The sequence below is a fragment of the Girardinichthys multiradiatus genome, chromosome Y (assembly GCF_021462225.1).
Source record: "Girardinichthys multiradiatus isolate DD_20200921_A chromosome Y, DD_fGirMul_XY1, whole genome shotgun sequence".
Taxonomy (NCBI): domain Eukaryota; kingdom Metazoa; phylum Chordata; class Actinopteri; order Cyprinodontiformes; family Goodeidae; genus Girardinichthys; species Girardinichthys multiradiatus.
In genome coordinates, this window is record NC_061818.1 from 20,370,632 (window position 1) to 20,384,617 (window position 13,986).

The window sequence follows — 13,986 nt, forward strand, 5'->3', positions numbered from 1 at the left end:
AAACTATATGATTCAGAATAAGAGGCTTATAGAGACTTATGACATCAAAAGTCCACCTCCAAGTAATCATCTTGACCTGAGTATAAGAACCTAGAATTAAGTGGTTGCACACTCATATTAGCTAAAAGCTAAGCACCAGTAATTTGCTGAATTTTTTCCATGTTTTTCCCTAATTAAAACATCATATATTAATATGTATATTAAAATTAATATTACATTTATTTTTAAAGACATGGAAGGATTTGTGGAAAGAATTAAAAGGAGGAGTGCTACAGAAAAAGTGCTGTTAGTAATACATCTATAGCTATAGATGGTCTGCTTGTAAAAATCTGATGTTTTCTTCTTTTTTTGCCATCTATACACATTCTCATCTATGTTAAAGCTAAAAGGGTTGTTTGGACAAGGTTCCTTCTTACAAACATTTTATTTTATGTTTAATTCTTGGTGAAATAAATATTTGGCAGCTAAAGTTTTTCTTTTGTTTAGATTTGATGCAGCTTTACGATGATATGTTCCAGACACTAACCAGGCAAGTGGAAGACTTTTATGGAGTCGTTCTTCCCCTTTGTGGCGAATCTCTTTCTTCTGGATGTATTTAAGACATTAACATTGAGTTCTATGAACTTTACAGACACATCAAATCTCCCTCAGGGGTTATAGAAAAAGTGTGTCCTGCTTCTTGGACCCTCAAAAAAGTGGGAATAAGACACAAAACATTTTTGTTAAAAAGAGACAATGTTCAAAAATGTTAAAAATATATATGTTACTACTAACATTTTATTACAATTATGCAAAAACCATATATTTAGAAGAAAAATCTTTATTGGCATTACAGAAATCAAACTCCTATTACTGAGCAGCTTCTTGGATGTTTTCTATAGTATTTTGATGATTATCTTGGTGAAAAGCTCCAAGTCTTTTTGAGGTTGGAAGGCCTCCTTGCCATCACCCTAATCTTTAGCTACCTCCACAGATTCTCTGTTAAATTAAATTTGGGCCACTGCAAAACGTTAATATTACTTCCTGTCAGAAGAAACATGTTGGTAAAATTAAAAGATTACATTAAACCGAAATCTGTGAGGGATATGAATAATCTTGAACTTAACAGTTCATAGTTGCCTATGAAAGGTCACAGAGTATTTATGCTGATTCAAGTGCTGCTGAATAGATATAAATTAGGAGCATTAGGTTTCTTTAGATTTAGGTGGTAAATTCCAACAGAGGATGAAATAGAACAATCAACCCACATACAGCAAAATACGGGATGGATTACCAATTTTAAGTTTCTATACACTCTGATTGACTTTAAACTATAGTCAGTCAGTCATTTTCTACCGCTTATTCCATAGTGGGTCACGGGGGAGCTGGTGCCTATCTCCAGCAGTCTGTGGGTGAAAGGCGGGGTACACCCTGGACAGGTCGCCAGTCCATCGCAGGGCAACACACAAACACACTCATTCATTCATACACCTAAGGGAAATTTAGAGTTACCAATTAACCTAACAGGCATGTCTTTGGACTGTGGGAGGAAGCCGGAGTACCCAGTGAGAACCCACGCATGCACGGGGAGAACATGCAAACTCCATGCAGAAAGACCCCAGGTTGGGAATTGAACCCAGGACCTTCTTGCTGCAAGGCAACAGTGCTACCAACTGCACCACCGTGCAGCCCAACTTTAAACTATAAATGGTCAATTAAAAATGCATTGGGTGAATTTATTTCACAGGAATTTTTAGTGCAAACAGGCACAGATGACTTTGTAAAAAACTAATAAACAGAGGATTCTTCTCTGAAGGATGGACTTATTGTTTAGTGTGTTTAAGATGATCTCAGTGCAATGAAAGATTAGTTAAAGGCTTTTTATACATCTTTACTGGGGTGTTAATTATGCAGCTAGGTGCAGGTTACCATACTGCAAACATCTATTCTGTAGAGCAGAAAAACCGAATAGTTAATTTATTTGTCATGTTACAAAAGCAAACTTCCCACAAGCTAGATTTCAATGAGGTATTAAATTGCAGAAACTGGAAAGTACATTTTAAGTATCATTTTTATCTTTCTGCTGATTTAAAAAAAAAAAGGTAAAGCCCCAAGACACTAAAACCAAATAAGGAACTATGGAAAGGCAAGGATCATCTTCCACCTTTTGTTTTAAAAACCCCAACTTTCTGACTCAACAAAATGCAACACCCCTCTTGAACCAGAAACACTAAGAGCCAAATATCCAGCTCATGACGTCATGAAAAACATTTTCTTTGGTCTTCTTCGGTACAAGTCCTGGCAGCAAAGATCCTTGTTACTTCAAGCTGGGCAGATTTCCAGTCTGGAGCCTGTCTTCATTCTCCACAGCTGCCGCCACAAGGCTTAATCTGAGCAAACATTAATATTACTCGGCTCTTTGCTCCTGGACATTTATGCAGACGGAAACTGCGGAGGAGAGAATTAACAGTCGCCATGCAAACAGTATGTCTATACCAGCTCTTTAGCAGCATTTATCAGTAAACTCTGATGAAGTTTTCTTCTAAGTATGAAGAAAGACAAAACCAGCAATAGCAATTTCATATGAATCTTTATTGTATTTAGAAATCCACACATCACCTCTTTTTTATTATGTTTTTTTGTTTTACCATTTACACCGGGGAAGAAATGAGGGACAAGCTAAAATGTCATGCCTTTCCCAGCAGGCGCGATGCACTACAGGATGGGCTGAAATGGAAAGGGTGTAGGAGATACATAAAGTGCTTTTGTCAACAGTTTTCTTCTTTCAATAGAAAAAAGGATCAAACAAAAGGTTTGAGGGTGGAGTGAGAGGATATGAGAGTCCGTGGACTTGACAGCATGGGAAGGAGGAGGAGAGAGGACAGTGACATGTTTATGAGGAGGAAGAGAGTGGTGAGGGTGTTTTTATCTTCAAAAAATAAAAAAAGTGATTGAATGAAAAAAGAAAACAAAAAGAAAAGGAGCTGGCTCAACCCAGGATGAGGCTGGATTTGCCACCGGGAGGGTTTCTTCGGCCACCTGCGGCAGCGTTGGCACCTCCCGACGGGGCGGGGGACTGTGATGTCTCCTTCTGCTCCCCCTCCATGTCTTCAGGACTTTCTACAGATGAAGCAATGACAATAAACAAAACCACAGTGTCTTAAATTTTAGTGAATCTGACCACAGACTAATTGGATTACAGCAGATATAATTTAGATCAGCAGCTGAAGCTATGCTCCAGACATTTAGAAAAAACCACAGCCGGTCTACCACCACTGTCTTATAATGGCAGAAGGACATTCTGGCTTTGCAAAGGTTTTCTGATCTGAGCAGGTCAATACCAACTAATCAGAGCCTGACCTTTAGGGCTAATTCATGGTCCTTAGTACACTCTAAATGTCCAAAAATTAAAAGGCGGTTACAAGAAGCAACAGAAAGAGATTTGCAGTAGAACAGCAAACAATGTGTTTAATTATTTACCAGGATCAAACTTATTTTCTTTCAGCTGCCTGTTAGGTTAGAGTGTGCCACTGTGGGAGAGCTGGTCGGTCGACAGCAGAGCTGACCCAAAAAATAAGCATGAACAAGAACGTCTGTGTGTGAGCAGCTTTGCATAAGTGTACACCGAAACCATGTGGAGGACTTTTATTCATTTTTATCTGAACATGGTGTTAAAGTACAGGTACGTCTTAAATTATATCAAAAACTTAATGGATTGCAGCGATTTTATAAAAAAAAAAAAAAAGGTAAATTTATTTAGATTCCTTGGTTCTTATAAGGTGCTTCAGTGCTATATTCCAACCATTTATTTCTTTTCAGTTGGATAGTTATGGCTTACAGGTAATAAAAAGCCTAAAGTAAATTTCTTAGAAATTTTGAAGATTAAATAAAATAATTTCAAAGGATTTTAATACAGTAACCCAATGCTATTGTCTATATGATCCTGGGAAAGATTACCGTGTGGACTAACAAGCCAGTATAAGGTCACTTCTAAACTAGTTGGAAGATCAGAGACTGTATCCAAGCATACTAATGGAAAGTTCAGTGGAAAGAAAAAATATGCCCTAAAAAGGTGTACAAGCAACAGCAAATTCATATCATTGACAAGATTGTGAAGCAAAGCATTATTCAAAAGGTTGGAGGAGTAAACTGCAGCTGGAGTCAGAGCTTCAACCCATCACCTCAAAGACGTTTCCAGAACCTGAACCAGATAGAACATCAGAAGCCACTTATCTGAGGAAATGAAAAAAAAAGGCTGAATCGTAGCTCAGTGGAAAAAGTCCTAATTTCAGGTGCAAGTAAATTTTGAATTTCATTTGAAATTTCAGGTCAACCCAGACTCTGGAGGTACAGTGGAAAGGCACAGAATCCAAGTTGCTTGAGGCCAAGAGTGAAGATTTCACAGTCACTGATGATTTGGAGAGGAAGCCACGTCATCTGCTGGTGTTGGTCCACTGTGTTTTATCAAGTCCAGCGCAGCCGTGTACCAGAAAATTGTTGAGCTTCATGCTTCCCTCTGCTGACAAACTTTAGAGAGATGATGATTTCATTCAGCAGGACTTTGCACCTGTCCACACTGCCTAACGTACCAATACCTGCTTAAATGACTATAAAATCACTTTGCTTGATTGGCCAGCAAAGTCACCTGACCTAAACCGTAAAGGGAACCGTGTAATTGTCAAGAGGATGACAGATATTCAGGCAGATATTCATGCAAAAGGAGCCCTGACCATGTACCAAGTACAGATACTGTGAAGTACATGGACATACTTTTCAGTTAGCTGACATTTCTGTCCTAAAAATCCTTTTTCACTGGTCCTCAGAAACTACATTTGGGCTTTATTTGAAGAAAAAGCTTAAAATATATCCTTGCGTGTAATAAATCTATAAAGTTATTCCTAAAATAAAGTAACTCTGATAACATTTTAATTAAGTTGCAGCTGTATAACAATGTGTAAAGAAACTACGCTTTAAAACCGCTACATCAACCTATTTAAAGATATTTTTTAACGAGATGGCAGAGAAATCGCCATGGTGACCAGAGTTGCCCCTCTCTAACCTGTTGCTGAGCTCTGCCGAATAGCTAGCAAAAAGAAAGCTACCATAGGCTACAATTCCCTTGCTTACTAAACAGAAAAAAAAAAAAAAAAACTCAGCTGGTCCCACTCTTGAAAAAGAGTGCTGTGGTTAAGAAACTAAAAGAGTGGCACCCATCAAACAGGTCAAAGTAACGCTACTTTTTTACTTCAACTATTACAAAATTTACTAATTAATGGCTTAAATTACTTGCTTAAATCTGTGTAGAAAACAGTAAACATTTTGTGCCTAATACATTCCATTATTTAGCATTAGGAATAATTGTTACTTTCTTGCTTAAAATAGAAGCGATTAACTCCTGTTTTACATATTTGAGATATTACTGTTAAATGTGTGTTTTTATACCATGAGAATTCAACAACAGCTTATGCCCTTGTGAACACCGCTTGTCACTTTTCTCCTCTTTAAAAGCAGAACAGACTCGAAGCTTGACAGGGGAAGGGCTGTAGAAGCAGCTGTGACCCTCTGCCACAGACAGCAGGACCGCATTGCTTGGTGAATATAGACGCAAGATGTTCAAATAGTTGACCTGGCTTCCCTGTCTTTTCAAACACTGTCTATCTTTTCTACGCTGACACATTGCTTCCTGCTAGCAATCATTAACAATAGCAAAATAGCACTTGGAGAGTGTTTATAAACTGAAGTGCTTAGAAATTCATTGGCAACATAAACCAGGAGAAAATACTTCACATAAAAAGCAGTGCAACAAAGGTAGCTTTAGTTTCCATATTTTCATTCAACTGGGCTGCAGACCCCTTTTATTATCGGAGGAGCCATCCCCACTGCTCCAAGCATGCACCTGGTGATTAATAAAAAGCTTTTCATACTAAGTGAAGCCTGCCATGAAAGAACAGCTGCTTGACTCCAGATCTCCACTCCATCATGACAGGAACAAACCACATCAAAGAGATCATGTGTTGTTGACTCAGAAAGAGAGAAGTTGAATCCTGTAGGGTTTTTATTTTGGGGGGGGGGGGCAAGTATGACTTCTAGCAGAGACGAGCCAGCTCGCCACAATCTGATGTTGAAGTGGCAGGAAGGGTAGAATTACCTGGTCTGTTTTCAGACACCATGAAGCTTTTCAGTGAGTAATCCAAGTCATGCCCTGCTGTTTAGCCACAGCCATCCTGTGACAGACACTTAAGGCCTTTTTGCACAACAGCTGAGGAACTCTGGATGCTTACCGTCGTTTGCTTGTTCCTGGCCGTTCTCGCCCTAAAATGTAAAAATAAGGACAATAGCATCAGACTGGTCAGCCAACGTAGGAGGAAATGTTCTAAAATGTACTGATTTAAAAAATAACTAGAATCGATGGTGGTGTTTTTTTTTAAAACACACTAGTGGCCTTTATTTTTTATTTATTTTTGTTTAAGTAGGCAGACAGGATGTGGAGTGGAGAGACAGGGAAGACATTATTTAACTAGGAGTTTATTTTATAGACCAACACAACATGATGCATAACTATGAAGCAGAAGAAAAAGAACACATGGTTTTCAACATTTTTTACAAGTAATCTGAAAACTGTGGCATGGATTTGTCTTTACCACGTTACCCCAAAATAGAATCTAGTACAACCAACTCCTTAAGAAGTTAGTAAATAGAGTCCACTTTTAGAGTCCAGTTTAATTTAATCTAAATCCAGCCTCGGAGGTTTGTTAGAGGACAATATTAAACAAAGAGCACCATGGAGACCAAGGAACACAGCAGACAGGTCAAGGTGAAAGTTCTGCAGATGTTCAAAGCAGGGTAAGTTTATAAAACACTCAGAGCTGATGAGAGAATCAGTCCACAAAACAACCAGTAACAATGCACTCCTCAAATCTGGCTACATTCATTTCCATTTAAATACTGCCACAAACCATGCAGGGGTCAGAGCAAACATGTGAAAGAAGGTGGTCTGGTTAGAAGAGACCACAGGTTTTTTTAAAGAGGAAGGAGCAAAATTGGTATAGATGTACTCCAAAATATTTGCATCTGTAATTCCAATTAACGGTAGCTTTGCTAAGTACCGACTCAGGAGGCCTGAATACAATTTAAAAATGTTAAATATTACGATTTAATGGTCATTCTTCTCCTCTACCATCAACATCCCCTAGACTGCAGAAGAAAATGATCCTCTATGGTTAAATCTGGCACATTTACATTGATTAGTGTCCTTTTTTAAAGAAATAACACAAAAAATTGTGAAAAATTCAATATTAAAACTTTAGCGAGGCTTTCTACATTTTGTTACACTGTTATCTTTCTTTTCTTAGCATGGTCAGATGGTGTTTAGGTATGTCTTCACTGAGACTGCTCTGTTACGAAATACTTCCCATGTCTGACAGCAAGGACTTGGTGTGAAAAACCAAATCTCCACTGGGATTACAAATGTCAGTGCATATTTATCTGAGAGGACTGGATTCAAAAGGACGAATTAAGCCACCCATTCCCACTAAACTTTCCACTGAAATACACTTTATCCGTGTGCCCACATAGGCTCTTGCTCTGTTTTGGAAACAGAGTCTAATCACTGTACCTCTCGTCTCTGGTTCCAGACCATGGCGGCTCCAGAGTTGTGGATGGTGGTCAGCTCCGGTTGGGGGTTCTTGGGGAAGAGGAGAGGCTGCTGGACCCTCCTCAGAGGGGCTGAGGGCTCTCCGCACAGGGTTCCTGTAGGTGCCCCAGCTGGATGTTTGAAAGAAAAATACACGTAAGAACTCTGTGGGCAATGTCTAGATTAACATTATGGTTAAGCTAGACAGGAAACATGAATACAGCTTTAAAGCAGCAGAGTCATACCATATGAGGACTAATCCAATTAGCAACAAAGCCAAACTAGTCCTCAATATCTCCAGCTCACCAGGCTGCATGTCCACAGTAAGACTCATCAACTTAACTTTGACAAAAACATCAGCTTTACAAGAGCATCTGACTGAAATACCTCACGCTAAAAATCGCTATGAAACATCACCAAATCTGCTTGAAATCTGCTGCAACAGACCCAGAAACGTAGTGGAAGGCGTCCAGGCAGACAACCCAAGTGCCAAGACCTACATAAGCCCGTGTACTGCCTGCATCATTTCCTTCTGCAGAAACAGCGTTAAAACCCTGTGTTGGCCCACTGTAGAAAGACAGGCTGTGCTGTCCGAGGCCACATAAGGCAACGACTATCATCCAGAGGGCCTGGGAGGTGACAAGCTGTCTTTGTGATGAGGGGAAACATCGGCTCCTGAGGAGCCAGAGGACAGGCCATTGTTAATGGAGTTAAGTGAATCAGCACAAAGAGAATATAACCCAACAAGGGCTTGCTCATAACTCAGTATTTCTGAACCTGATCCGTTTACTGCCCATTGAACAACAAATATGAAACATGAGAGGATTAAACGGAAGAGATTGATGGATCATACAAAACAGAGCATCCTACTTAACTTTATAGATCCCATGGGTCCATGGCATAAATGCATGAAGGCAGTGAGACAGGAAAAACAATTGTGCGGTTGCCGCTAGTCTTTGCTTCCTCTCTTATTAGAGAGTGCTCATCGTGTGGGCAGAAGCTGAGGGCTCTTGAACATACCAACCAGCTCTAGGCTTATAAAACGCTAACATCCTGAACATTAACGTGCCAAAAATGCACATTGAACATGAATACTTGCTTAGGTTTCAGGGGAAAATTTAATTTTACATTCAAACCTTGGTAACTCATTAAATGACTTCCTCTTCCTTCTTTCCTTTATCATCATTCAAGTCAAGACTATGGAAAAATAATTACCAACTATAAAGACTTGAGTGCTGGGATAAGCACTTAATTAGTAAACCGTTTCTTGTGGACTATTTAAAAAAAAAAAAGAAACTGGATTTGTTTTGTTGTTCAAGAGGCTGGAACGCTTCTGCAGCTTCTTCCTGACTGGCAGTTTCATGGCCCCAGATGGCAGAGACATATCCAGGCCATATAAAACGCACATTTGACCATTCCTCAAGGAATCTACGCAGCGCTGCACGCCAGATAAACGAACGTTCACACAGAAGCCTTGCAGGCTAAGGACAGTGCTTGTAAACCGTGAGAGGAGCAACCATAACTCCTGGATAAATTACCATCCTCCTCCTCCTCTTCTTCTAGTTGTGTGCACTAAAGTGGGCCAAGTTTGAAAGGTTCTTCCAAACTTGACACAGTCCCAAACGAAACAATGCAGGCAGGAAAAGGCTTCACTGTAATTAGCTGCAAGTTGTCTAAGGCTAAAGGACCAATTTTAGGTCAAATTCTTTGTTGTTCCAAGAAAATTCTGTGAATTTCACTTTTGCTGAGCCTAAAATGTCCTATTTCTTAAACTGTTATTATCTGGCAAAAAGCAGGAAAACCAGTGCATGCTAAGCAGGGAATAATGACTGAAACTTTCCAGGCTTTCTGTCCAACCACTCTCGAAGGCATAAACGTCAGATCACATTTAAGCCTCCGTGGCTGAAAGTTTGCAGTGACCTTGAACGCTCTCAGCGCCCTTCGCTGCCTTATTATCCTCTGCTGCATTCACTTCCCTTCGCCATGTGCAAGGCCATGCCTTTCACCAAGTGATACAGTTTTCCGGTCCTTCCACTGCAGGCCTTTGCTTAACAAAGCCTAGGTTCATATTACCCTGGTGCCTGCACTCCAGGGTTTTTGGCCACCCGTACGTGGGAAACTCCCACTGATGAGCAAAATATGCCTCCAGTCTGTACCTTACAGTGCCTAGCAAAACTATTCATACCTTTTGAACCCTTGTACTTGTTGTCATACTTCAGCCAAACTTTAATGTGTTAGTGGAACTTCACGGATAAACACAAAAGACAATCTCAGTATAAATCCGTCTGTTTCCTGAAGCCCTTCAAGGTTTGTTAGAGAACAATAGTGAACAAACAGCATTCCCAAAAAACAAGGAGAGGGAAAAGGGAGAAAGTTGTAGAGAAGTTTAAAACAGGGTTAGGTTATAAAGCAAAGCTTTGGACATCTCACAAAGCACTGTTCAATCCATCATCAGACACTGGGATAACTGCAGCCCAACCTAGATATGGCAGTCTACCTAAACTAACAGGCCAGGCTAGGAGAGCATATATTTAGAAAAAAACGCCACGAGGAGTGTGGTAACTCTGGAGGAGCTGCAGAGATCCATAGGTCAGGTGAAAGAATCAATTAACAAGTGAACCATTAATCCTACGTTACACAAACGTTGTTTTTATGGAAGTGCAGCAAGAGGAAAGAGACTGTTAAAAACAAGCCATGGGAAAACATGTTTCAAGTTTGCCACAAGTCATGAAGGGGACACAGCAAACGTGAAAGAAGGTGCTCTGGTCAGAGAGACCAAAACTGAAATTTTTCATGCTATGTGAGGTGGAAAACTAACTACATATCACCCTGAACACACCATCACTAAAATGAAACATGGTGGTGGGGACATCATGCTGTGGGGATGCTTTTCTTCAGCAGGTACAGGAAATCAGGTTAGAGTTGAGGGAAGATGGAGCTATACACGAGATAAGTAAACCCATTCAAGGCAACAAACGACTTGAGATTCACCGTCTGGCAGGACAACTATCCATAATAAAATGAATCAGTGTTTTAATGTTAAATGTCTAGACCTACGTTCAATTGATGTTCGCAAACTCTGTAAATGTGACATTTTAATTTCAAAGGGTATGAATACTTTTGCAATGCACTGCGCTTAAGATCAATTTAGAGGGATTAAATATATAGTACATCTGGCTTAATGAAGGTTTGTACCAGTTCGGTGTGCTTTTGCAAGCCTCATCTGAAGATAGCCCCAGTTATCCTGTAAATGTAAAGCTCCTGCAGCTTCCATTATGTCGCATGCAAAACTACCAAGATCAATGGTAAATTAACTTACTTGGTGGGTTGTTCCTTCGATGAGCATGGGGGTCATCGGGTTCTGCAAAGATGCTAGAGGCCATCTTGTTCTTGCGCTGGGGGGTTGCGTTTTCATCTGTGCCAAGGGAGAAGTTGGACTCCCCACCGGGCGGTCGTAGTACCCTAAGGAATTAAAAACAAAGACTGTACAAATAGTCCAACGGAAGGCTTCGACATGTCGAAACAAAAAGCAGCTGCACAAAAAATCAATGAATCAATAAACAAATAAAACACGAGCATCCCCAGAAGATATGTGAATGCTCAACCCCCCCCACCCCCTTCGCATACCAAACACACAGAGCAACCTGCAAGTCTAAGCCGCGGCTGTCAGCCTCTCAGACATGCAGTCACAATCTCTGCCCTGCAGCTGACTCTGCTTGCCTTTAATCGCAGACTTAGCAAGCTAGCTGCAGCCTCATCTTAGCAGAGATCCCTCTGCTGAGACACACAATAGGTTGGTGTCCATTTCTGTAATCATTTAACAACTGACTGACTCAAATTTTGTGCTTCCATTGAAGCAAAAGCCAAGAACTGAGGTGTGAGTCTAAGTTTGAGAGAATATAGGTCATCTGTGAATTCAATACATGAAGAACTGTAAAGGTCACTTTTCAGAGACAAAAAAAAAAAAAAAACTGCAGAGAAGACTTTAAAGTTCACTGTGCAGAAGGCAGTTGGGGCGGATGACAAATACCAATCTGTGAGCACAGCCTATGTCGGACCCCTCCCTCTTTTATGTCAGCAAACTGCTCTCCTTAGAGTCCCTGAAGCCACCAGCTGACACAGAGCAGCTGTCCAAAAGGCCAGGCAGGCAGATGACCAACAATCACCTCCTCGAACCACGAACCATACAAAGGAAATCATCTAGAGCCATATCTGCACAGCGCTCCTCACTGTTTTTTTTTTTTTTTTTGTGTCCCTCACACGGCTGTGACAATAATGCCTAAACCAGACTTTACCTCCTAGCCAGAAAAGGATGAGCTCATGGTTTCCACATGGATTGTGATGAGTGGGGGAAAGCTTTTAGCAGCATGGCAGCTGACCCCACCCTAGAATCAAACTGCGAATAATATCAATAAAAATAATGAACTCTTTGGGTAGACAAGAGGGCAATTTTGAGAGCAGATGCCGGCGCTCCACAGCCAAAGATGGTATGCCTGATAAGGCAGAGGTAGGAGGGTCTTTGATGGCCTACAAAGATTTGTTCCCTTCTCTGTTAAACTGACTTCCCTGTGGATCTTTTTCGGACACACAGCAACAGAAAGGACCAGCGGATTGTAAAAAGGGTCTTTAGAGACCAAAAAGCAAAGAGATAAGATAAGATTTACCAGCTTAGTTAGCCCCCACCCAAGCCCCTGCATCACCCAAAAGCAGCTTCCAATCTCACAACCGACAAGCTTACTCCCCAAAAATCTAGAAAAAAAGTAAGATAAATCTATAAACCCAGGAGTCATAGAGAAGTAATACAAAAGGTAGCTACTCTGTTTTTACTGCAAAGGGGGAGGAATGCATCCAGACGATATGCATCACTTACAGGAAAGGAATGACTGCATGCTTTAAGGATGAGGTGTTTCTTCTCTTTAAGACATCAACTTTTTTTTTTTTTTTTTCAAAAAGCAGACAGTCAAAAAAAGAAAAATGTCGAAAAAGGTATTAACCATAGCTGATTTACTTTTCTTACTTCACCCAGATCACAAAGACAAAGATATGTACAGACAAAAAGTCAGGTCAGTCACAGTAGCGATCAAAATATACTCTGTAAGAAAACGACAAAACGCTGATGGCAAAAACACAACTCAGTTTTAATTAGTAACACGTTTAGGTATTAGGGAAGGATTTTAACTGTAAATACGAAAACAAACGCTGATTTTAACCCTTTAGAAAGGGTTTTCTACTTCTCGAAACGACAAAAAAAAAAAAACAGATAGAAAACGCAGTTTCCCCCCTCCTTTTTTTAGTCCAGCTGTCATACCCAAAGCCTACACAGGCTAACTAAACTTATGGTGCTTCTACGACCCAGTAAGATTAACTCAATTAGCAAGCCTATGTGACAGTTTAGCTCAATCCAGTTATATCTTTCACCACCACCATTAGCGGACTGCCTTTAAACGAAGCGTCTACTAGCCGAACGGCTTCTCCCCGCATCCCACTCCTTTTGTTCCTCCATGGAAGATATTCAACTGCCCCTTTTTTTTTTTTTTTCTTTTTTTTTTATTTACCTGGAACTGCTTTTAGAACCGGGGTCTAACCCTTGAAACGTGGTGGTCGTCGTCATCTTCGAGGAGCTAGTTCAATGTCTTGGCGGTTAACAAGCAGCAGTCAAACTATTGAAAAAAAAAAAAAGAAATCCTCCTCGCTGCCCGTAGAGAAGCGACGGGATGAAGACTCCACCCGAGACTGAAAAAACATACGAAGAGGAGATCCGCTGCTTCTGCGGTGCCAGCCGTTCAGATCCTGCCTACCTGCCAAATCGCGCAATCTGATTGGATATGAAAACGAGACCCTCATTCCTATTGGTCAAGAAGAGCAGCGGTTAAGCCTTTGGTTGGTGGCAAGCGGTAGCGACCAGGCAGTCCACATCCCTGAGGCCATATTCTATATCCACTGCATAAACAGCAGGAAAAAAAACAAAAACAAAAACATTTTAAAGTAAAATTTTGAAAACTCAGAAAAAATGAGGCCCGTTAACTCAGAACTGGGATCCGGCAATGGCATCAAACCCAATAACCAAACCATGTTCCAGTTCCAAGTCTGTGGAAAATGTAGATGATTAACATCAGTCAGAAATATTGTTGCAAAGGGGTGGACAATTTCCTGCAAATTTCTGGAATACAATACACCTTTAAGCTACAAACATGAAAGTAACGTTTTGTGTTGTCATAGGCAGACACATGTAAGATTTGCAAGTCAAACATTAAGGCCATACATCAGATACTTTTAACCCAGAAATATCATCAATACGTGCTTCACTTTATGCAGTCCAATGGAGTGTCCAATATGTTGATTCAGTAGTCAGGGCTCCAAAACGGTGGCCTGAA

The 13,986-nt window shown here is 40.5% G+C and overlaps 1 protein-coding gene across 1 annotated transcript; it reads right to left on the reverse strand.

Moving 5' to 3' along the window:
- Positions 1–2,552: 2,552 nt before the first annotated feature.
- Positions 2,553–13,374, reverse strand: LOC124864456 (jupiter microtubule associated homolog 1-like). Its single transcript, XM_047359238.1, has 5 exons — positions 13,168–13,374; positions 10,932–11,074; positions 7,595–7,743; positions 6,261–6,291; positions 2,553–3,099 (listed from the first exon to the last, which is right to left on the reverse strand). Exons 1-5 carry the CDS (start codon positions 13,221–13,223, stop codon positions 2,969–2,971), a joined length of 510 nt encoding a protein of 169 aa, XP_047215194.1. The 5' UTR covers positions 13,224–13,374; the 3' UTR covers positions 2,553–2,968.
- Between the last annotated feature and the right edge of the window lie 612 nt (positions 13,375–13,986).